The 23941-nt window shown below is 46.7% G+C and overlaps 1 protein-coding gene across 1 annotated transcript in view; it reads right to left on the bottom strand.

Annotated features, from left to right (window-relative positions):
• Window positions 1-23941, bottom strand: part of SYT17 (synaptotagmin 17) — a 39633-nt gene that overhangs the window by 7582 nt on the left and 8110 nt on the right. Inside the window, exons 2-6 of the mRNA XM_032231014.1 lie at window positions 17137-17260; window positions 12265-12413; window positions 5004-5152; window positions 2800-3419; window positions 1781-1901 (exon numbers count right to left, since the gene is read on the bottom strand). Coding sequence (XP_032086905.1) covers window positions 1781-1901; window positions 2800-3419; window positions 5004-5152; window positions 12265-12413; window positions 17137-17260 — 1163 coding nt within the window. The remainder of the gene's footprint in view (window positions 1-1780; window positions 1902-2799; window positions 3420-5003; window positions 5153-12264; window positions 12414-17136; window positions 17261-23941) is intronic.

The raw sequence follows: 23941 nt of genomic DNA, 5'->3' as shown, positions 1-23941 counted from the left end.
AAGGGAGAGAGAGAGAGAGAGAGAGAGAGAGAGAGAGAGAGAGAAAACACATGGCCGGCAAGCCACTCCCACTAGGTCACATGGCCTGCAAGCCACTCCCACTAGGTCACATGGCCGGCAAGCCACTCCCACAAAGGAGGCTACACCCACAGAGTAGGTTCGAAATTTTTTTGAAACCCACCACTGCTACATTGGACGTTTTGTAGCGGGTGAGTCCACTGGCCGTTTGCCCCCTATCGGTTCAGTTGAACCGGTCCGATCCGGCTGAATACCATCTCTGGGTGCTTTTTTCTGAAGGAAGGAGGAAAAACAAGAAACAGCCTAGATCTGTTCTCAGAAAGAGAAGCATCTTCTGAGAAACCTGGACGGGGAAGAAGGCCCATTTCTTCAATTTTTCAAGTGACAAAGGAGAGGATTGTTGAGCATCAAAGGTCAACATGCGCTGTTTGCTTTCAATCAGACCTTGTGGGAGAGAGAAAATGAAATCCTTGCTCTCTTTAGAGGGAAAACAAACACGCAGGAAATAAGATGGGGGCTGAAGGCTGAAGTCAAGGAGAACTCCACTGTACCATCTCCGCCCCGAGAACAAGGCACACTGGGGGATGTGGAAGCCTGGAAAGGGGGGGGGCAGAAGGTTCTGTGCCTGACAGAAGGCACCCCTTCTGGGTGAAGTCCTGGAGAAGTGAGAGAGCCGGAAGAATCAACAGCTAAGTCATTTGCTCTCCATCTCTCAATCCAGTTTGTAAGATGTTGATAAGGTAGGCAGTTAGGTACGGAAGGTAGGTGGGGGGCAGAGACAGAGAGAGAGGGGGGGGGGAGAGGACAAATAGAGATAGATGAAAGCATAAATGATTGATAGATTTTTATGTTGGTAGATAGGGAGGGAGGGAGGGAGGGAGAGAGACAGACAGACAGACACACACAGAGAGAAACAGAGAAACACAGAGGGAGAGAGACAGAGACAGAAAGAAAGAGAGGGAATAGATGATAGGCATAGACACAGATATATAAGACAAATAGATGAAAGAATAGATTAGACAGACAGACAGAGATAGACACAGACCAGACATATAAGACAAACAGATGATATATGAAAGAATAGATTAGGGAAACATATATAGATAGGTAGGTAATTGGTGAATGATAGAGGAGATATAGATAACAGACAGAGACAGACAGCTGATAGATCGATGATAGAGATCAAACAGCTGATAGATAATAGAATTCCTAGATGGCTGATAAATAATTGATACATGGGGAGAAGGAGAGAGAGGAGAGACAGAGAGAGAGAGACAGGAGAGAGAGAGAGAAAGAGAGAGGAGAGAGAGAGACAGAGAGAGACACAGAGAGAGAGAGAGAAAGAGAGAGACAGGAGAGAGACAGACAGAGAGACAGGAGAGAGAGGGGGAGGGAGAGAGAGAGAGAGAAAGAGAGAGAGACAGGAGAGAGAGTGGGAGGGAGGGAAAGAGAGAGGGAGAGAGGGAGAGAATGAGAGAGAGATGCTTCTGAGTTTGTCTTAACTCCTGGCTACTACATGGATAAGTTCCTGCAGTTTTCTTGGCAGGGATTTCAGGAGTACTTTGCCTAGGCAGGACGAGGAATAGTATTCTTCAGATTTCTAGCCAGGTGCCTTAAACCAAACTAGCTCCAAATAACAACAACAACAATAATAGGAAAATTAGACTATAGCCAGTGTTATATAAAAACATTGGGGGAAATACTTCCATGTTGACCTACATGCTCCAATAACAAAATACACACACACACATAAAAAACCAACCTGAACCTTGGCTCATATCAGTCTGCAGTAACTGCTTGGCTCTAATTATGTCCACATTGAGTCTCCCCGCACTGGGAAGGTAATTTAATGAGAGCAAAAGCTCTCCCAGCTCAACTTCGTTCTGCAACAGAAAAGGGCAAGCGGAATCAAACACTGCAAAAATGATGCTTGGTGTGTCTTTTTATTTTTTTAATGCCATGCATCGCAAAATAAATTCAGTTTTGAAATTGTGAAGGAAGGGGAGGGGAGGGAAGGAAAGGGAGAAAGAAGGAGGGAAAGGAAAGGGGGAGGAAAAGAAAGGAAAGGAAAAGGGAAGGAAAGGAAAGAAAAGAAGAGGAGGGGAAAGGAGGGAAGAGGAAAGAAGGAAAGGAAGGAAGAGGAAAGGAAAGGAGAGAGGAAAGGAAAGGAGGGAGGAGGGAAGGAAAGAAGAGGAAAGAAGAGAAAGGAACGGAAAAGGGAAGGAAGGAAGGGGGAAGAAAAGGAAAGGAAAAGGAAAGGAAAGGAAAGAAGAGGAAAGGAAAGAAGAGGAAAGGAAAGGAATGAAGAGGGAAGGAAAGGAAAGGAAAGAAGGAAAGGAAAGGAGGGAGGAGGGAAGGAAAGAAGAGAAAGGAACGGAAAAGGGAAGGGAAGGAAGGAAGGGGGAAGAAAAGGAAAGGAAAGGAAGAGGGAAGGGAAGGAAAGGAAAGAAGAGGAAAGGAAAGGAGTGAAGAGGGAAAGGAAGGAAAGGAAGAGGAGAGGAAAGGAGGGAAGAGGGAAGGGAAGAGGAAAGAAGGAAAGGAAAGAAGAGGAAAGAAGAGAAAGGAAAGGAAAAGAAAGAAGGGAAGGAGGAGGGAGGAAAGGGAGGGGAAAGGAAAAGCGAAGGCCACTATAGTCAGAAGTAGAAACTATAAACAGGCTAAAAATGATCTAAGAAACACATCTTTGCAATAGAGACACCTTAAAACCCAACAGAGCAAATGAAAAGAACATTTAACATTTTTAAAAAAATTGCACTCCTTGAGTGGAAACCCACAAATTACCTGAGAACTTGGGACCAGAGCTTTCCACCAATGGCCGCCCTTCACCAGGTCCACCTCGCTCAATGGCATGGACACCTTCCCGATGACGCAATGGCGCGAAAACTTGTCGAAATCCACCACCGTCAAGAGCAGAGTCCTTCTCTGGGCTTCCAAAAACGGGATGTCGAACATGTACCGCTCCTCGAAGATGGGGTTCTGGGTTTTGCGTTTCACCCCCGTCTGCTTGGAGTTCTTCTGGTCGGGAAGGAGACAGATCTTGACGTAGGGGTTGGAGTGGGCCATGTCTTGCCTGGCCCCATCATAGGAGATGGGGGGAGGCAGGTCCTTGCCTTCGATGACCCGGACGATGAGATAGTTGTGCAAGAGGTCGTACTGGGTGCTAAAATGTAGCATCCCCAGCTGGTACTTGGCTACGATCTCTTCGTCCGTCAAAGAATCCACATCGTCGCTATTGGAGTCAAGGGAATAGAGTCTCGGTTCAAATTTCCTAAAATAGTCGTCGGGAGTGTAGGTTTTCCTCAGGATGCCCGGCTGGACAATCTCCTTTTTAGAGCCCAGGATCCCAAACTCGATGGGCTTAAGATCAACGAGGGGAGAACTGGGCCTCCTCAGCTCTAGACCTGGGAGGACAGAGAGAAAGAAAACCAGAATTTTAAAAATGGCGGAAAGTCACAGTGAGCAGTTGTCAAAAGGGGGAAATTGTTGCGCCCTCCCGACGCAGCCGGCAGCCGCGGCCAGAGCCTCAGGCTTCTGATTGGTTCTGGCGCGCCAGCAGAAGGGGTGGGTTTCTCGCCCCGTTCCAACTGGTTCGGTTGGAACGGGGCCGGCGGCGTCCTCGTGCACGCGCGCAGCGCATGCATGTGTACTAGTGTCTGTGCAATGCTCTAGCTGCTCCTGGAGGATTGCGCAGGCGCTGTATGCGTCCTGCACATGCATGGAAGTGCAGAACTCGTCAAAACCGGGTAAGGAGCGCGGGCGGGTGCGCCCTTCGCCGTTCACGGAAGTTACTTACTTCCGGGTTCGCCGACCAACCGGTTCGCGGGGACCGCCGCGAACCGGTTGAAACCCACCCCTGGCCAGCAGGTAGGCGGGAGAAATACCGGCCGCCGATTGGCTACCCGCCTGACAGCTGTCAAGTATAAATAGCTGTCAGGCGGGCTCTGTTCCCTGTTCGTGTTGTTACTGTTGTTGTTCGTTCTACAATAAAGAGTTGTCTGATTTTACCTCAGAGCCTCGTCTTTAAAAGAAATGCTTTGGGTTAAGTTGAACTCCTGATGAATTACCTGGACATATCTGCGGTTCTTTTCTTTTTTTAAAGATTTTTATTAACAAACATGTAAAATACACAACACACAAAAATTAGACGTACACCACATTTATACAATACAGTGCAAACACTGTAAACGTCCTGTTTTTTATAATAGCAATCATCAATCGATACCGCTCACCTTATATTATTTCCCCTTCTATTCTATTTCATTTGGATTTCACCATTCTTAACCCTCTTATTTTACTCATAACTATTATTTTTTGAGTTTTGTTATATTCCTTCATTGATCCTTGTTTCTTTCCTCCATCCACCTATACCATTTATCCCATATCTGGTAGAATTCTGATTCTTCCTTTCCCTGGATTTCTTTAGTTAGATTGTCCATTTCAACACAATCCATAACCTTTCTTCTTATTTCATCTTCGCTTGGAGTTAATTTGTTTTTCCATTTCTGGGCAAAGGCAATCCTTGCCGCCAAAATTATATGTAGTATTAAATACTGGATTTCTTTTTTGTATTTCACCGACATAATTCCTAATAAAAAAAACTTCAGGTTTCCATTCTATTTTAACCCCTGTTATTGCCTCCAGCCAATTTTTGATCCTTTTCCATATCTGCGGTTCTTTTGGCCTGATAAAAGAAAGGGAAGAATTTTGTTTCCTTCCAGAATACATATGTATGTATGTATGTATGTATGTATGTATGTATGTATGTATGTATGTATCTATCTATCTATCTATCTATCTATCTATCTATCTATCTATCTATCTATCTATCTATCTATGTCGGACGCAGTGGCTCAGTAGCTAAGACGCTTGAGCTTGTCAATCAGAAAGGTCGGCAGTTCGGCCGTTCGAATCCCTAGCGCCGCGTAACGGAGTGAGCGCCCCGTTATCAGGGGGTGTCCAACTACTTTGAGCACCAGCCAACTTACTAGAAATCCGTCTTGTAAGGCTGTAAGCGGAATGGGAGGTATCAGTGGACGACCGTCGTCTGTCCAGTGAAACATTGTGAGGGGTCGGCGATGGGTCGCTCGTTGGGTTATCCGGGTTGCCATTTTTGTCCTCACTTCGATTGCTCAGCCTGTAGGAAAGATCAAATCATTGGAATCATCCAGGAAAAACATTCGCGTCTCATTTTCTTCACCATTAGCACTGAACACGCAAGACTTTTTTTACTTCATGAGTCCATCGATGATAGATCGTAGATGGAGAGTAATTAATCTATCTATCTATCTATCGATCTATCTATCTATCTATCTATCTATCTATCTATCTATCTATCTATCATCTATCTATCTATCATCTATCTATCTATCTATCAATCTATCTATCTATCTATCTATCTATCTATCTATCTATCTATCTATCTATCTATCTATCTATCTATCTATCTATCTATCTATCCATCCCATCCCATCCCATCCCATCCCATCCACCCACCATCCATGCCTCCACCGCTTCATTGAGTTGGCACGGGATAAAGTATCACCAATATGCGGACGATACTCAACTGTATCTGTCCGCCCCGTGCCAACTCAATGAAGCGGTGGACGTGATGGAACAGGGTCTGGAAGCTGTTAAAGACTGGATGAGAGCAAACAAACTGGTGCTCAACCCAGACAAGACCGAGTGGCTGTTGTGTTTTCCTCCCAATAATTTGACCACCGTACCATCAATCAGGCTGGGGGGACAAAATTTATACCCCTCAGATAGGGTCCGCAACTTGGGAGTCCTCCTGGATCCACAGCTGAGTTTTGATCACCATCTATCGGCTGTGACCAGGGGGGCATTTGCCCAGGTTCGCCTGGTGCGCCAGTTGCGGCCCTACCTGAATCGGGAGGCTCTCACGACAGTCACTCGAGCCCTTGTGATCTCTAAGCTGGAATACTGCAACGTGCTCTACATGGGGCTGCCCTTGAAGAGCACCCGGAGACTTCAGCTAGTACAGAACGCGGCCGCGCGAGTGATTGTGGGCGCACCTCGGTTCGCCCACATAACACCTATCCTCCGCGAGCTGCGCTGGCTGCCTGTGGATCTCCGGGTGCAATTCAAGGTCTTACTTACCACCCATAAAGCGCTCCATGGTAGTGGATCTGACTATTTGAGAGACCGCCTTCTGCCAATAACCTCCCTGCGTCCCATCAGATCGCATAGAGCGGGCCTCCTCCGTATTCCATCCGCCAGTCAGTGCCGACTGGCGACTACCCGGAGGAGAGCCTTCTCAGTTGCTGCTCCGACGCTATGGAACAATCTCCCCGTGGAGATTCGTACCCTGACCACAGTCCAGGCCTTCCGTACAGCCCTCAAGATCTGGCTAGCCCGTCAGGCCTGGGGATAAACTCTTCCGCCCCTCCCGAATGCTGAGAGAATGTTGTGTTTTTAGTATTTTTCAGTTATTGCACATTTCTTTTTATGTTTTGTCTTCACTCCCCTTCCTTTATTATTGTAAGCCGCCCTGAGTCCCCTCAGGGAAAAGGGCGGCCTATAAATGCTATTAAAATCTAAATCTAAATCTAAATCTATCTATCAATCATCTATCTATCAATCATCTATCTATCAATCATCTATCTATCAATCATCTATCTATCTATCTATCTATCTATCTATCTATCAATCATCTATCTATCAATCATCTATCTATCTATCTATCTATCTATCTATCTATCTATCTATCTATCAATCATCTATCTATCAATCATCTATCTATCAATCATCTATCTATCAATCATCTATCTATCTATCTATCTATCTATCTATCTATCTATCTATCTATCGATCTATCGATCTATCGATCTATCGATCTATCTATCTATCTATCTATCTATCTATCTATCTATCTATCTATCGATCGATCGATCGATCGATCTATCAATCCATCCCATCCCATCCCATCCCATCCCATCCACCCACCATCCATGCCTCCATCCATCTATCTATCAATCATCTATCTATCAATCATCTATCTATCAATCATCTATCTATCAATCATCTATCTATCTATCTATCTATCAATCATCTATCTATCAATCATCTATCTATCTATCAATCATCTATCTATCAATCATCTATCTATCAATCATCTATCTATCTATCTATCAATCATCTATCTATCTATCTATCAATCATCTATCTATCAATCATCTATCTATCAATCATCTATCTATCAATCATCTATCTATCAATCATCTATCTATCTATCTATCTATCTATCTATCTATCTATCTATCTATCTATCTATCTATCTATCATCTATCTATCTATCACCGTATCTATTCTATCTATCTATCTATCTATCTATCTATCTATCTATCTATCATCAATCTATCAATCTATCAATCTATCAATCTATCAATCTATCAATCTATCAATCTATCAATCTATCAATCTATCAATCTATCAATCTATCAATCAATCCATCATCTATCCATCATCTATCCATCTATCCTATCCTATCCTATCCTATCCTATCCTTCCTTCCTTCCTTCCTTCCTTCCTTCCTTCCTTCCTTCCTTCCATCCATCCACCCACCCACCCACCCACCCATCCATCCATCCATCTATGAGAGACACTAGCCCTTGTGACCTCTAGGCTGGAATACTGCAATGTGCTCTACATGGGGCTGCCCTTGAAGAGCATCCGGCGACTTCAGCTAGTACAGAACGCGGCCGCGCGAGTGATTGTGGTTGCACCTCGGTTCACCCACATAACACCTATCCTCCGCGAGCTGCGCTGGCTACCTGTCGATCTCCGGATGCGCTTCAAGGTGCTATTAGTCACCCATAAAGCCCTGCATGGTAGTGGATCTGGATACTTGAGAGACCGCCTTCTGCCAATTACCTCCCTGCGACCAATTAGATCACACAGATTGGGCCTCCTCCGTATTCCATCGGCCAGCCAGTGCCGGCTGGCAACTACGAGGAGGAGGGCCTTCTCAGTAGTAGCCCCGACCCTTTGGAACGAACTCCCCGTGGAGATTCGTACCCTCACCACCGTCCAGGCCTTCCGCACAGCCCTTAAGAACTGGCTAGCCCGTCAGGCCTGGGGACAAAGATAGCCGCCCCTCCCGAATGATGAATGAATGTTGCTTATTATTTTTATTATATGTGTCTATGTCATTGTTTGTATTTCCCCCTCCCTGATTTTATGTGAGCCGCCCTGAGTCCCCTCAGGGAAAAGGGCGGCCTATAAATGTTAATAAACATCTAAACATCTAAACATCTAGATGACGGGGTAGTAGGAACTAGGCCAGTGATGGAAAACCTTTTTTAGCTCACGTGCCAAAAGCGGGGGGGGGGAGTGCGGGGGGGTCATGCACAGGCGTGCCACACCCATAATGCAATGTGTGACCCCAACGCGCATGCGCGCATGACCAGCGCTCCCATTTTTTGCATGCTTTTTTTCGCCCTCCCCAGGCTCCAGAGGCTTTATAGGAGCATGGGGAGGGAGGAAACAACCTCCCCTGCCTTCCCGGAGGCCTCCCCGGAGGTTTCAGGAGCTTCCCTGAAGCCTCTGGAGCGCAGAAAACCAGCCCTATGGGCAAACTGGAAATTCAGGAACAGACTTCCGGTTTGCTTCTAGGACCGGTTTTAGCCCTCCGGAGCCTTCAAGGGCCTTCCGGAAGCTTCCTTGAAGGTTCTGGAGGGCAAAAAGCGACTCTACGAGCAAACCAGAAGTCACTTCCGGTTTGTCCGTAGGGCAGTTTTTCGTCTTCCAGAACCTTCAGGAACTTCTGGTTTGCTCGTAGGGTTGTTTTTCATCCTCCGGAGCCTTCAGGGAAGCCTCCTAAAGGTCCCTGAAGGCTCCGGAGGACTAAAACTGGCCCTACGAGGAAACCGGAAGTCCGTTCCTGAACTTCTGGTTTGCCTGTAGGGCTGTTTTTTTGCACTTCAGAGGCTTCAGGGAAGCTCCTGAAGCTTCCGGAGGGCTTCAGAGGGGGAAGGGGAGGCTTTTTTCGCCCTCCCCAGGCTCCTATATAGCCTCTGGAGCCTGGGGAGGGTGAAAAATGGCCTCAAAAAAAGGCTGACAGTGCAACTCCTCTAGTGTCCTCACAAATGGCTCCGCGTGCCACCTGTGGCACGCATGCCATAGGTTCACCATCCTGGACCTATGCCAATGTTTCTCAACCATGACAACTTTAATAAATATGAACTTCAACTCCCAGAATTCTCCAACCAGCCACGGTGAGGAACTTTATGCTGTGATTTGAAGTCCACCCATCTGAAAGTTCCTCAGGATGCTGGCTAGGGAATTCTGGGAGTTGAAGTCCACAGGTCTAAAATTGAGAAAGACTAGCAATCAAGAGTTAGTGAGTTCTAGTCCCACTTTAGGTATGAAAGCCAATTTGAGTGACTTTGGGCCAATCACCTGGAGATTGGAAGTTCTAATCCCACATTAAGCCACATGGGTGACCTTGGGCCAATTACCAGGAGACTGGGAGTTCTAGTCCCACTTTAGGCATGAAAGCCAATTTGAGTGACTTTGGGCCAATCACCTGGAGATTGGAAGTTCTAGTCCCGCCTTAAGCACAAAAGCCACATGGGTGACCTTGGGCCAATTACCAGGAGACTGGGAGTTCTAGTCCCACTTTAGGCATGAAAGCCAATTTGAGTGACTTTGGGCCAATCACCTGGAGATTAGAAGTTCTAGTCCCGCCTTAAGCACAAAAGCTACATGGGTGACCTTGGGCCAATTACCAGGAGACTGGGAGTTCTAGTCCCACTTTAGGCATGAAAGTCAATTTGAGTGACTTTGGGCCAATCACCTGGAGATTGGAAGTTCTAGTCCCGCCTTACGCACAGAAGCCACATGGGTGACCTTGGGCCAATTACCAGGAGACTGGGAGTTCTAGTCCAACTGTAGGCATGAAAGTCAATTTGAGTGACTCTGCCCCACCTCTTTCTCAATGTCTGTCTCTCTCTCTCTCTCTCTCTCCCTCCCTCTCTCTCTCTCCCTCTCTCTCTACCCACCCCCCCTCTCATGGTTGTTACTGTGGAGAAAACAGGAGGAGGAATGAGTACTTAAAATGTACGTCACCCTGAATAAAAAAAATCAAAATAAATAAATACATTCTTTTTTTTTTTTTAAAGAAAGAATGCAAACAGAAATCAAGCTAAACTGGCAAATATTCCCCTCTTCCCCATTCAGCAGGCAACTGCTGCTGCTAATCTACAATTCTTTTGAGTCTCTCGGCTTCGTTTTGAAAAGCTCCCAGTTTGGTTTAACAAGGGCGACCGCGGAGAAGAAGAATGGAGCGACGCTTCCAGTTTCATTTCACAGAATGCAAGGCATTTCTTTCTTTCTTTCTTTCTTTTTCATTAAAATAAAACCCACCACATAAAATGAAAGAGTCGTTTTATCTTATGATCTACATCACCTCAGGGCGCTCCCTCCCTTCCTCCCCCGCGGCTCTCGCCTCAAAGAAATAAAAGCGACAAGAGGGGGGGGAAAGGGGCTAAGAAAGGAAGGGGTCCCCGCCATTCTCGTTAAATCAGCATAATTAGGTTTGCTACTATGAGGCAGACAAGTCGGTCAGCCCTCGGAAGGTAGCAATAATTTAAAAAGCCCTGTGCTTTTCTTCTCCGAGATGAAATTATGCTTAACATTCTCTTCTCTGACTCCAAATATGTGTTTATAAAGGAAGGTTACCCTGCTTGTACTTGGCACAAATATGTATGTATGAATGTATAAAGGGACATGGTGGCTCAGTGGCTAAGACACCGAGGTTGTCGATCAAAAGGTCAGCAGTTCGAATCCCTAGCGCTGCGTAACGGAGTGAGCTCCCATGACTTGTCCCAGCTTCTGCCAACCTAGCAGTTCGAAAGCACGTAAAAATGCAAGTAGAAAAATAGGAACCACCTTTGGTGGGAAGGGAACAGTGTTCCGTGCGCCTTTGGCATTTAGTCATGCTGGCCACATGACCACGGAGGCGTCTTTGGACAGCGCTGGCTCTTCGGCTTTGAAACAGAGGTGAGCACCGCCCCCTAGAGTCGGGAAGGACTAGCACCCATGTGCAAGGGTAACCTTTACCTTTTAATCAGGTTTGGGAAGTTCGGGCATAAAACATTGGTCCAAGGAAACATAAAGGAAGGATACTGTGCTTGTAGTTGGCACAAATATATATTTATATATATAAATGGCACAAATATGTGTGTGTGTGTGTGTTGTATTTGTGCTGATGGTAGCAACACAAATGTAACAAAGGCAACAGTAAAAATATTGGGTTTCTGTCTGGATGGTCTCTTGTGACGAGCCGATAGACAGAGAATGGAAGCAGTGAGCTTCCTCCCATATTTGGGCATACCAGGGGTTGTGATACTAATTACTTACTTACTTACTTACATACATACATACATACATACATACATACATACATACATACGATTTTACAACCCTCGGTATGCCCAAATATGGGAGGAAGATCACTGGAAGTAGTGATCTTCCTCCCATATTTGGGCATACCGGGGGTTGTAAAATCTAATAGATACCTTTCACCCTGGCTTCTGCTGATAAGGAGGAGGGCCTGTGGCTTAATGTCTAAGACGTCTGCCTAAGATGTAATACACCACAGGTTCGAATCCCAGTAAGGGTATGGCTAGCTGATGAGAGCTAAATAGCTTGAAATAGATCTATACTAGTCTCCCTTTATTTATTTATCAGCACAAATATAACACAAATATAACAAAGGCAACAGTAAAAATATTGGGTTTCTGTCGTGATGGACTCTTGTGACGAGCCATAATTGGGGCATACCAGGGGTTGTGATACTAAATATGTGTGTGTGTGTGTGTGTATTTTGTGTCACAACCCCTGGTATGCCCAAATATGGGAGGGAGCACACTGCTTCCCTTTTCTGTCTTTCGGATCACCCTAAAAGCCATCCAGACAGAAAGCCATTTTTTTTATGTTGCCTTTACATAAACACAATATTCTGCTCATAGACCGGACAAATATATATTTATAAAGAAAAGACACCCTGCTTATGATGGAACAAATATACTGTATATATTTATAAAGGAAAGATACCCTGCTTGTAGAGGACACAAATATATATTTGAGGAGGAGGAGGAGGAGGATTGAGGGGTCTTTCGTGCTGAGATTGATGGTTTCCTTGCAGACATTTCATTACCAAACCAAGTAACATCATCCAAACCACCCTTCAAATAAATGGTGCCTTTGAAAGGCTTCCAAACTTACAACCAGGGAGGAGTTTGGGCTGGAAAAGGCCCCAGGATTTCCACTTCGTCTTCGTTCGACTGGCAACAGCTGCACTCGTAGCACTTCTGACAACAATTGCGACAGGTCCATCTGCACAGCAAGAGATCCGAGATTCTAGACAACAGACCCTGAGGCCGTTGGAAACCAGAAAGCAAAATTACAACCAGCTGATGACGAAAAAGGATAAACAATCGTAATTGAACAGGCTGATCCCAGGAGGATTCAGCTCTGTGGGGTGTGTGTGTGTGTGTTTTTAACATCTGCGCAGTCACAGATCTACATTTTCGCTTGTTCTGCTCTGGTTAACTTGGACCTTTCTGGGTATGGATGGATGATGGGCTATCAGGTCTTTTTTGTGACTCCTCGTGACCACAGAGAAAGATTTTTTTTTTCTCCACAACTTCTGGATCCCCGGACATAAAGCCTATCATCCATGAAAACTGGGAATTATGTGAGAATCCAGGAGAGGGAAATGGGTAGGAAAACCACAATAGGATTCTTTTTTTTTTCTGGTTCCTAAATTATGGCTTAGGGTTAAGCACAGAGGTGGGTTTCTACCAGTTCACACCTATTTGGTACAACCGGTTCGTCAAATCTACCGAACCAGATAGAAAAGGTTCCACCAGTGGACCCGGAAAGCAGGCCACACCTACAGAAGAGGTTCCAAAAATTTTGGAAACCCACCACTGGTCCTTGGATATGATTATTCTACACTATCATGCTCCTATTTATAAAACTCAGTGCCTCTGTGAAAGGTAAGGATGACTCCTGCGTTTGTGGTGCAATCAGAACATTGCGTGTGTTGAAGTTGTTTTAACGCAAACCAAAGATGCCTTTTAAAAAACAAGTTTACATCATATTCTTATGCATGCCAGTGCTGTGTGTGAAGTAATTTAAGGTGGTTCCGGTCACATGGGCGGCAAGCCACTCCCACAAAGGAGGCCACACCTGCAGAGTAGGTTCGAACAATTTTTGAAATCCACCACTGGTTAAGCATGACCTCAGCCCTTGCGGCTCATCCAAATCTTGGCTAACAATCCATGATTTAGCCCAGGGGTGTTAAAAGTCAAGGCCCAGGGGCTGGATGAGGCCCACGGGGTGCTTAGATGTGACCCACAGGGCCACCTGGAAACAGTGCAGGATTGGCCAGCGGTGCCTCTGCCAGCAAAAACAGAGCTCAGGGAGGACGCGTAACAGAGGTGGCATTCAGCAGGTTCTGATCAGTTCTAGAGAACCCGGTAGCAGGAATTTTGAGTAGTTTGGAGAACTGGTAAATACCACCTCTGGCTGGCCTCGCCCTCATCTATTCTCTGCCTCCCGAGTCCCAGCTGATTTGGAGAGAATGGGGATTTTGCAGTAATCTTCCCCTGCCACGCCCACTATTCCAAGCCATGCCCACCAAGCCACGCCCACCAAGCCACGCCCACAGAACCAGTAGTAAAAAAAAAATGAACCCCACCAGACGCGGGAGCTCCCTTTTCACTGGCAGAGGGTTGCAGGAAGCTGTCACAACCGAAAACAGAGACTTGATGAGTGATGTCGAGCTAGCCATGCCCCCCCTGGCCATGCCCTCTACTGCCCCCCTGAGGTCAAACACAATCCTGATGTGGCCCTCAATGAAATAGCATTTGACACCCCTGGTTTAGCATAAAGTTTGTTCGAACAACATGCTAAACTAGGAAAATGGTGTCCGAAAAAGAAATTAGCCAAAAATAAAGAGAGAAATAGTGGGAAGCGAAAAAGAAAAATCCTGGGGAGGGTTATGCCAAAAAAAAAAAATCTATCGAAAAGTGAGAGAAAAGATCCAGAAGAAAAGAAATAATACATATAAAAAGAAGAAAGAAAGAGAGAGGGAAAAAAAAGAAACTAGGAACAGAGGATGAGCAAAACAAAATGAAATACATTAATCAGGGTAATGGTATATAGCTAATTAAGGTGTGAGTGAACTATACCAATATTATTAATTGTGCAAATGAATTAAGTTAAATGTCAATTATATATTTAAAAAAATGGACTTGAAGGTACATGTTACTGATAGAAAATAGATGGAAATGAAATGATAAATTTGGTTGATCTCTAAAGGGATTAAAAAATGACACGCTTTATGTACACACACACAAAATTAAAAGTTGGAAAATATGGGAAGGAAATAATACGGCTAAAATGGGAAGTGGAAATATAATGTAAAATGAATTATGTATATGTGAAAATGTTAAAGGGGGGAACCGGACAACGCTCTGTTTACAAAAGAATTTTTAAATATGTAACAAAAAATAAAAAAAACTTTGCTTGCAAAAAACAACATACTAAACTACGGATATCCAACCTTGGCAAATTTAAGACCTGTAGAGTTCAACTCCCAGAATTCCCCAGCTGGACCTGGAGTTTTCTTGCAAATTAGCAATTTAGTAATTTAATAAATTTATATGCCGCCCAATCCCATAGGACTCCGGGCGGCTTACAAATACAAGAGTAAAATAAAATATAGGGGAAAACAAAAACAGATTTAAAACAACACACCATGCACTCAAACCTAGATGGGGGCTGGACCTCATTCAAGGGTCAACAGCCCCAGGCCTGCTGGAACAGCCAGGTTTTAGTGGCTTTTCGGAAGGCCGAGAGGGTGGGAAGGGTCCGGATCTCTGCGGGCAGATCATTCCACAGGGCCGGAGCAGCTACAGAGAAGGCCCTCCCCTGAGGGGTCGCCAGCCGGCATTGTCCGGTCGACAACACCCGGAGGAGGCCCAGCCTGTAAGATCTTATCGGCCGTTGGGAGGTATGTGGCAGGAGGCGGTCTTGCAGATAACCAAGTCCTAGGCCATTCTTGTAAAACTGTAATGAATGCACGTCAAAATGTTTTGCAAACCCTCTGTTAAGAATGGATGATGCAGAAGAGGAATAAAGGTTCATAAATTTAAAAAATTCTAATTAAATGAGAAGATTCCAACATTTGCTCAAAGGAAAGCCTATTATTTCCACTACACTAAGCAAGCCAATACAATATATGCCAAGCTGGAAAAAATCTCAGTGATTCCCTGTGAGTGGAATTGAGGGAATTTAAACCTTGCTGTACATTTTTATAATCCGGTAGTCTTCGGGGATGGGATCAAGCGTTTAAAAAAAAGAGGAAAGCTTTCATGCTTTGAGAGTCGGGCGAGTAGATCCGATCGTGGAGAAAAGGTCAACCACTTCTGAACTTTTCAAAGCAAAGACCACATCGGAGGAAAAATAGGGTATTAGCATCATGCGTCAAGGAATGGTAAAGCAAAAAAATTAAGTCTAGGTTTTAGGGAAGCAAATCAAAATTGGAAAAAGAAAAAGGGCTTTTTTTTTCAACGTTTTTGTTTAGTTTTTGTCTCTGTTCAGTTTGGAATTTCGGGTTTTAATCTTTTCCATACAATAAAAAGAAATCGAAGGAAAACAACTGGCTAACTACCAAAGCTAGGAAAGCAGTTGATAATGAATCAGGACCCTGGACAGATCCAGGAAGAGCCAGGATGTGCACCCTAAATCACCACTGAAATGTTGCCTCGTCCACAAACCAAAATTTTAAATCTGGTTGCATTAGAACTCCAATAGGTGCTTCCATGCTGGCTCAGGAATTCAGTGGGCGTGGTGTGGCTTGGTGGGTGGGGCAGGGGAAGCATACTGCAAAATCCCCATTCCCTTCCCATCCCCCTTCAGGGGAAGGATAGTGTGAAATCTCCATTTCCACCCCACTCCAGGAGAAGGATACTGCAAAATCTCCATTCTCTCCCCACTCCTGGGGGAAGGATACTGCAAAATTCCCATTCTGGGGAAGGATACTGCAAAATCCCCATTCCCTCCCCACTCCAGGGGAAGGATACTGCAAAATCCCCATTCGATCCCCACTCCTGGGGGACGGATACTGCAAAATCCCCATTCTTCCCCCATTCCGGGGAAGGATACTGCAAAATCCCCATTCCCTCCCCACTCCAGGGGAAGGATACTGTAAAATCCCCATTCTCCCCCCACTCCAGGGGAAGGATACTGCAAAATCCCCATTCTCTCCCCATTCCGGGGAAGGATACTGCAAAATCCCCATTCGATCCCCACTCCAGGGGAAGGATACTGCAAAATCCGCATTCCCTCCCCACTCCAGGGGAAGGATACTGCAAAATCCCCATTCGATCCCCACTCCTGGGGGACGGATACTGCAAAATCCCCATTCCCTCCCCACTCCAGGGGAAGGATACTGCAAAATCCCCATTCTCTTCCCACTCCTGGGGGAAGGATACTGCAAAATCCCCATTCCCTCCCCACCCCACTAACCTGCTTCCCAGCTCCGCTATCCTGTGCAGGACACCAGAAGAAGACCCAACCAATCAGCTTGGACTTGGGAGGCAGGGAATATATGGGGGCGGGGCCAGCCAGAGTTGGTATTTGCCAGTTCTCTGAACTACTCAAAATTTCCGCTACCGGTTCTCCAGAACCGGTCAGAACTGGCTGAATATCACCTCTTTAACCTGTTCCTGAAAGAGATCATCCGAGCTGAGCAATAGGGGGGAGTTCTCAGTTCTCCCCCATAACATGAGGACTAGAAATTTCATTCGCCAGTGGACAGACAGCAGGGGGAATGCTCTGCAGCCAAACCAATTAAAATCAAGCCAGCCAGAGTTTTCCTTGGTGTTAAAAGAAGAAAAAACCCTGGCTGTTTAGCCACAAAGAAACCAAGCTGTGTTTTGTTTTTTTTTACTCACACAATTTTACACCAGAAAGTGTAGAGAGCCAGACAGGGGGAAAACAACAACAGTAACAACAACACACAACTCCACACCATGATCTCGCTTCGAGTGTCAGGAGAAAGGGTGACTCATCGGATTAACTCACCTCATTAATCGGTTCCAACTGTCCTTTTCGATATCCACCACGAAGCAAAGGGAGAGAAAATGAAACAAGGCGAGACCTCTTTAGTAAAGGTTTAATGATTTCTTTTTCTCCACACGCCCCCCATCTGTGAGACAAAATGCACAACCTTGTGGGCCTTCGCTTTCCCATCTCAGCAGAGGGCGGAAAATAAAGCTATTTCGAGGTCTCTCTATTTTAGGGCAGGTTAAAAAAGAAAAAAAAAGGAAATATCCAGAAAGGATATTCAGTTGCTAATTTAAATTTTCCACAATTGGGCTGCCTATTTTGGTCCCTTTGCGCCCCCCCCCCCAGCCCCCCAAAAATAAATAATGCTCTTTTATAAATCTCTCTGCAATTCAGGCTATTATGATACAAGCAGTGCTAATTGAGCCCCAAAGTTAGGTTGCTCATTGAGACCGTTGTTAAGTGAGTTTTGCCGCCATGTCGCAGGCTTCCTTGCCACCGTTGTTAAGGGAATCGCTGCCATTATTAAGTTAGCAAGCCGGTAGTTAAGGGAATGGCTTCCCCACTGACTTCGCTTGTCAGAAGGTCGCAAAAAGAGGATCACAGGACCCTGGGACACTGCAACCGTCACAAACACGAGTCAGTGGCCCACTGTCTCAATTTTGAACCTGGGAATGCTGCAGTGGTCGTTAAGTGTGAAAACTCATAGGTCATTGTTTTAGTGAATTCCAAATAGCCACTAAATGAATAGCAATAGCAATAGCACTTAGACTTATATACCGCTCCACAGTGCTTTTACCGCCCTCTCTAAGCGGTTTATAGAGTCAGCCTACGGCCCCCCAACACTCTGGGTCCTCATTTTACCCACCTCGGAAGGATGGAAGGCTGAGTCGACCTTGAGCCGGTCAGGATCGAACTGCTGGCAGTAGATAGAGTTAACTATAGCAATAGCACTTAGACTTATATACCACTTCACAGTGCTTTTATAGCCCTCTCTAAGCGGTTTATAGAGTCAGCCTATGGCCCCCCAACAATCTGGGTCCTCATTTTATCCACCTCGGAAGGATGGAAGGCTGAGTCGACCTTGAGCCGGTCAGGATCGAACTGCTGGCAGTAGGCAGAGTTAACTATAGCAATAGCACTTAGACTTACATACCGCTTCACAGTGCTTTTACAGCCCTCTCTAAGCGGTTTATAGAGTCAGCCTATGGTGCCCCAACAATCTGGGTCCTCATTTTACCCACCTCGGAAGGATGGAAGGCTGAGTCTCCATATACACCCCCCAAATTAAAGGAACACTTGTATGCAGAATTTATCTTATTCGATGCTCTCTTGGTGGTTTTCTTACAGATGTTTCATTCATGATGTTCCTTAGTTTGGGAAATGAAACATTTGCAAGCTCAGAGAACACTGAGGACTCCACAATCCCCCTCCTCCTCGTCCCTTCTAGCCCTGATGGTGTTACCTAGTTGGGTCATGAAACGTTTGCAAGTTCAGACAACACCAAGGACCCCACAATCCGCCTCCTCCTCCTCCTCCAACCGCCCCTGCTAACCAGTGGTGGGATTCAGCCAGTTCGCACCTATTCGGGAGAACCGGTTGGTAACTTTCTAAGTAGTTCGGAGAACCGATTGTTGGAAGAAATCTCCTTTTGTTTTTTTCCACTTTACAGAGCTAATCCTATAAGGAAGGCAGGAAGGAAACATTCTAGTGTTGTTTCTAGCCTAATCTTTATTGCCCTCCTTACAGAAACTGCCTCTCTGATTACAGCTAGGGCGAAGCGTCCATCGACCGGAGTGACCTTGAGTTGGCCACGCCCACCCAGTCACATGGCCACCGAGCCCCACCCACCCAGATGATCATTAGGGCAGAGAACTGGTTGTTAAATTATTTGAATCCCACCACTGCTGCTAGCCCTGATGATGTTACCTAGTTGGATCATCAAATGCCTGCAAGCTCAGAGAACACTGTAGACCCCACAATCCTACTCCTTCTCCCACCCACCCCCCTGCTAGCCCTGATGAGGCTATCTAGTTGGTTCATGAAATGTCTGCAAGAAAACCACCAAGCTCCGAGAGCACCACAGACCCCCCTCATTTCAACATCCGAGCGACAAATACTCTCCTTGGCCAAGAACACACCTTCCGCTTCCACAAACAAACACGATTCCGTGGAGGTTAAGACCAGGCAAGGCAAAACGACATCCTTTCCTTGCCATTGTTGCATTTTCAGAAAAACATCACAGCTGTTCTCAAACTTTTGTGGCATCATAAAGGTCCCTGCAGGGAAACCCTGAGCTGTTCAAGCTTGCACAAACAGAAAACCAAAAGCCTGCCGTGTGTTTTGATAACACCGTTGTTGTGCAGTTGTAGCACGTTCTTAACCGAACCGCTGATATTTGCAAAGACATTTGTACAAGCCACTGCAGCCAATTCTCCCGGACTGTATAAACCATGGTTTCACCTACGAAATCCCTGCTATTTGGGGGGGAGGGGGAGATTGCCCACCACACTACGCATATCATGGTATCAATCCATTGTTACTTTTGTCGCTTCCTCGGTCTCCCTTTTAAGTTTGCCGTTTCCTTGGCGTGAAAATTGCTGTTTTTTTGTTTGTTTGTTTTGCTCTGAAAAATGCCACGGAATTCATTTTGCTCTTCCAAGATCGCACAACGTTCAAAACGAGACTCAAATGTCAGTCCAAGAAAAAAAAATAAAAAGAGGAATTGATTGTCAATTTGATAATGGCAGCGAGATTGGCTAAACACTGGGGACGAAATTGGGATGATATTCAAAGAATGAGTGGTTTAATGAAATTTGGAGCATAGCAACAAACAATAAATCAACCACAGAATTTAAACTTAAAAAAGGGATGATTGAAAGTAAATAATTATAATGAAATGGGTTTTGTTTTTTTTATAAAATCAGTGTTAGTGGAAGGCAAAGAGCACTACTCAAGAATATATGGTGTCTTGGAGGGGATAAGGGCACAATTGGAATATATTGTATATCTAAGAAATTTAAGGGAGGGGAAGGTCTCATGGGGGTGGGAGTGCACTCTAATATGTGATTTTTCCCCCTTTTTCTTTTGTCTTTATTTTTTGTTGTATTCAGTTGTATATGTAGTGTTTATATTATTTGTGTTTTAAAAAATTTTTAAAGACTCAAATGTCAGTCTAGATTTTCTTTGAAAGGTTTTGCATGAGTCACTTTGAGAGTTTCCCGAGAACAAGCCATGAGAAGTTTGAATACGGGTTAGTCCTTGACTTACAGCCAGAGTTCGGCCCTATGTTTCTGTCACTAAGCGAAAAGATTGTTAAAGTGAGTTTTGCCCCCTTTTACGACCTTCCTGGCCACAGTTGTCGTTAAGCGGATCACTGCCGTTAAGTCAGTCACACGGTTGCTAAGTGAAACTGGCCTCCCCATGGAGACTTTTGCTTGTTAAGGTAAAGGTAAAGGTTCCCCTCGCGCATATGTGCTAGTCGTTCCCGACTCTAGGGGGCGGTGCTCATCTCTGTTTCAAAGCCGAAGAGCCAGTGCTGTCCGAAGACGTCTCCGTGGTCATGTGGCCGGCATGACTAAAAGCTGAAGGCACACGGAACGCTGTTCCCTTCCCACTAAAGGTGGTTCCTATTTTTCTACTTGCATTTTTTACCTGCTTTCGAACTGCTAGGTTGGCAGAAGCTGGGACAAGTTAACGGGAGCTCACTCCGTTACGCGGCGCTAGGGATTCGAACCGCCGAACTGCCGACCTTTCTGATCGACAAGCTCAGTGTCTTTGCCACTGAGCCTCCGCGTCCCCCTTTTTCAGAAGGTCGCAAAACGGGATCGTGTGACCCTAGGACACGGCAACCGTCGGAAATGCAAGTCAGTTGCCGAGAGTATCTGAATTTCAATCAAGTGACCACGAGGATGGCTGCATCCGTCGTTAAGCGTGAAAAAAGGGTCCTATGTTACTTTTTGTAACTGAGGTCACTAAATGAATAAATTGTAAATTGAGGACTAACTGTACTATACCAAGCCCAGACTGTGAATAGCTTATGGCTCATGTGTTGGGTCTTTGGAAAAGTGTGTGAATGCAATTATTTAATTAACTCTGGAGCAATTCACCATCCACCACCCTGCACAAGCTTTACACAAGACCTCAGAAACCTTTCGCAAACCCTACGAACCCCCTAAGAACGGACTATCAATCCCATCCAAGCATTTCTCCGCTTTCTCTTCTCTCAGCCTGGTCTACCCTGCAGGACTGTTGTGAGGACAACTTTAAAATACCCATGCTCACAACTTTACAACGCAGGGGGTATTAAAAACAGAAAAATGCCCTTAAGACACATGAAGCTGCTGAGGGAGCAAGCTTGTAGCCCCTGCCCTCCCCACGATGGGGATGATGGGAACTGGAATCCAAGCGTGCCTTCAGGTTTTCTCAAGAGCAGCAAGCATGGGGTGTGAAACAGCTTCCTTTGCCCCTGCCCTTCGTTTCTTCTACGGATGTGGAAGCCCCCTCCCCAAATTAACCCCTGGATTCTCTTTCTATTATTCCGGCTCCTGCAAGCTTCGGAATGACCCTTATATTGTTTGAACCGACCACTTTCAGGGTCTTTTAACAACAATGATATTTGAGCAGGGAGAGGAAACCGGAAGGGCTCAAAATTTAACCAGATCAGGTCTTACCCAGGAAGGGAGAAATTTTTCTTTAAAAAGCAGCTTTAGCGGAAGAAACGTATCGACCCAGCTAAGCAGCTAGCCTCCGGGTGCAAAATCCGCTCTTTGCCTTTTCCATCCCTCTCTCTTCTCTCTCTCTTTCCCTTTCTTCCTCTCCCCCCTCCATTTGCCGGCTTCACCCAACATGCGTGCCAACCTTTCCAAGAATCACATCTGCAAGCCCACTCCCATCTGCCCCAGGAAAGGTCGGCAGCCACCGCCGGGCATTTTACAGGCATCTGCTGCTAGATGGGCGATCCTCCTTCCTTCCTTCCTTCCTTCCTTCCTTCCTTCCTTCCTTCCTTCCTTCCTTCCTTCCTTCCTTCCTTCATGCCTGCTTTGGCAGCCTAATTTCAGGGCAAGCCCCTTCCTTCCAACCCACCCACCCCGCCACCCAACAAGTGCCCGCTTTGCCCGCCGCGCTCTGGTGCTCCAAAACCACAAAGGTCGTGGGAATCCTGCTCAAAGATGCAAGAAAGGGAAAAACCAACAGAAAAAGAAAGGGAGGGAGGGAGGGAAGGAAGGAAAAGAAGGGAGGGAGGAAGGAAAAGAGGGAGGGTGGGAGAGAGGGGGAGAAGGAAGGAAAGGAAAGATGGGGTGGAAGGAAAAGAGGGAGGGAGGGAGAGAAGGAAGGATGGATGGATGGAAAGAAGGAAGGAAAAAAGGGGAAGGAAGGAAAAGAGGGAGGGAGGGTGAGAGAGAGGGAAGGAAGGAAAAGAGGGAGGGTGAGAGAGAGGGAGAGAAGGAAGGAAAAGAAAAGGAAGGAAAAGAGGAAGGGAGGGAGGAAAAGAGGGAGGGAGGAAGAGAAGGAAGGAAAAGAGGGGGAAGGAGAGGGAAGGACGGGAGACCCCCACCCACCCACGGGAGATGGGGCCGAGCCAACGGGAGGGGGGGGACTCCACCTATTCATGCTACAGGTTGCATTTTCCTCCTGGTCGGAGGAAACTCCGGAGCAGCTCCGAAACTCCAGCCTGCTCCCTCAAGTTTTCCTGCGGGGGAAATTCTCGCTCTTTGCAAAGCTGGGGGGGACCCCAACGCCTCTGCCTTCGCCCCCCTTTCTTTCTTCTCTTCCCAGCAAAGGCAGCTGGGGTGGGGGGGTGGGAAAGTCTCCAGCCCCCCCCCACTCCTCCTCTCAATTCGCCTCCCCCCCCCCCGATATACCTGTATATACGCCATCTTCCTCGGGCGCTCACTTTAGCCCCCTTGGCAGGCTAAGCATGGCGCCTGCCCTCAACAATAGGACTCCGTCCGACGTGCTCCGCTTGCTCAATGAGGACTGGCGGAATGGCCAGCCCCGTGGACCTGGCGCCGCTGCTGCAGGCTGAGCTGGTCAACAGGCAGAAGGAAGGGAAGCGCTGGCAGGTTGGGGTGGAAGAGAAGAAGGAGCAGCCTGTCCGGCTCCGCTGGACTCGCTTGGCATCGCAGCTGCCACTCCCTCCGTCCCTCCCTTTGGTCATCCCCCCCTCCCCTCTTGACCATCCAGGTGGAGGGTGGTGGAGGGGAAATCACTGGTGGACAAGAGGAAAGCGACCGGCCAGGGGAAAGAAAATGCCGCAGGCGCCCGGCGAGGGAGGGGAGGGGAGGGAGGGGGGGTCTTCCCAGCCTCCAGCAGTTTTAAACCAGCTGCCACCGGGAAAGGACCCGCCTAACTAAACAACTCAGCTGTTTTGCTTGGAGAGGGTGGTGTTCCGTCTCTGGCCTCCAGGGGCCGCCCGCGAGCCGCCCGCAGGCGCAACTGGACTCCGCTTGCCTGGGAACTGGCCTGCAGGGGGCGCTCGGAGGGATGGACCTTGGAGAGCGAGGTTTTCCTCCGTGTGTGTGTGTGGGTGTGTGGGTGTGTGTGTGTACGTACACTTCAGCTCCCAGAAGCCCCCAGGCAGAGGCTTAAAGTGGCTGGCTGAGCTGGAGAAGCACTTTTTGGCACCTCCCAAGGGTGGCTCACAGTGGCTAAGACACTGAGCTGGTTGATCAGAAAGGTCGGCAGTTTGGAGGTTCGAATCCCGAGCACCGCCTAACGGGGTGAGCAAACTGGGGACCGTGATGGCAAACCTGTGCCTCCCCAGGTGGCACCTGGAGTGCGCTCTGAGGTCATGTGAGCCGTAGCCCTAGCTCAACTCCAC

Source organism: Thamnophis elegans, chromosome 14 (assembly GCF_009769535.1).
Source record: "Thamnophis elegans isolate rThaEle1 chromosome 14, rThaEle1.pri, whole genome shotgun sequence".
Lineage (NCBI taxonomy): Eukaryota > Metazoa > Chordata > Lepidosauria > Squamata > Colubridae > Thamnophis > Thamnophis elegans.
Note: the sequence above shows the minus strand (reverse complement) of the source record. Positions and strands in the feature narration are given on the sequence as shown.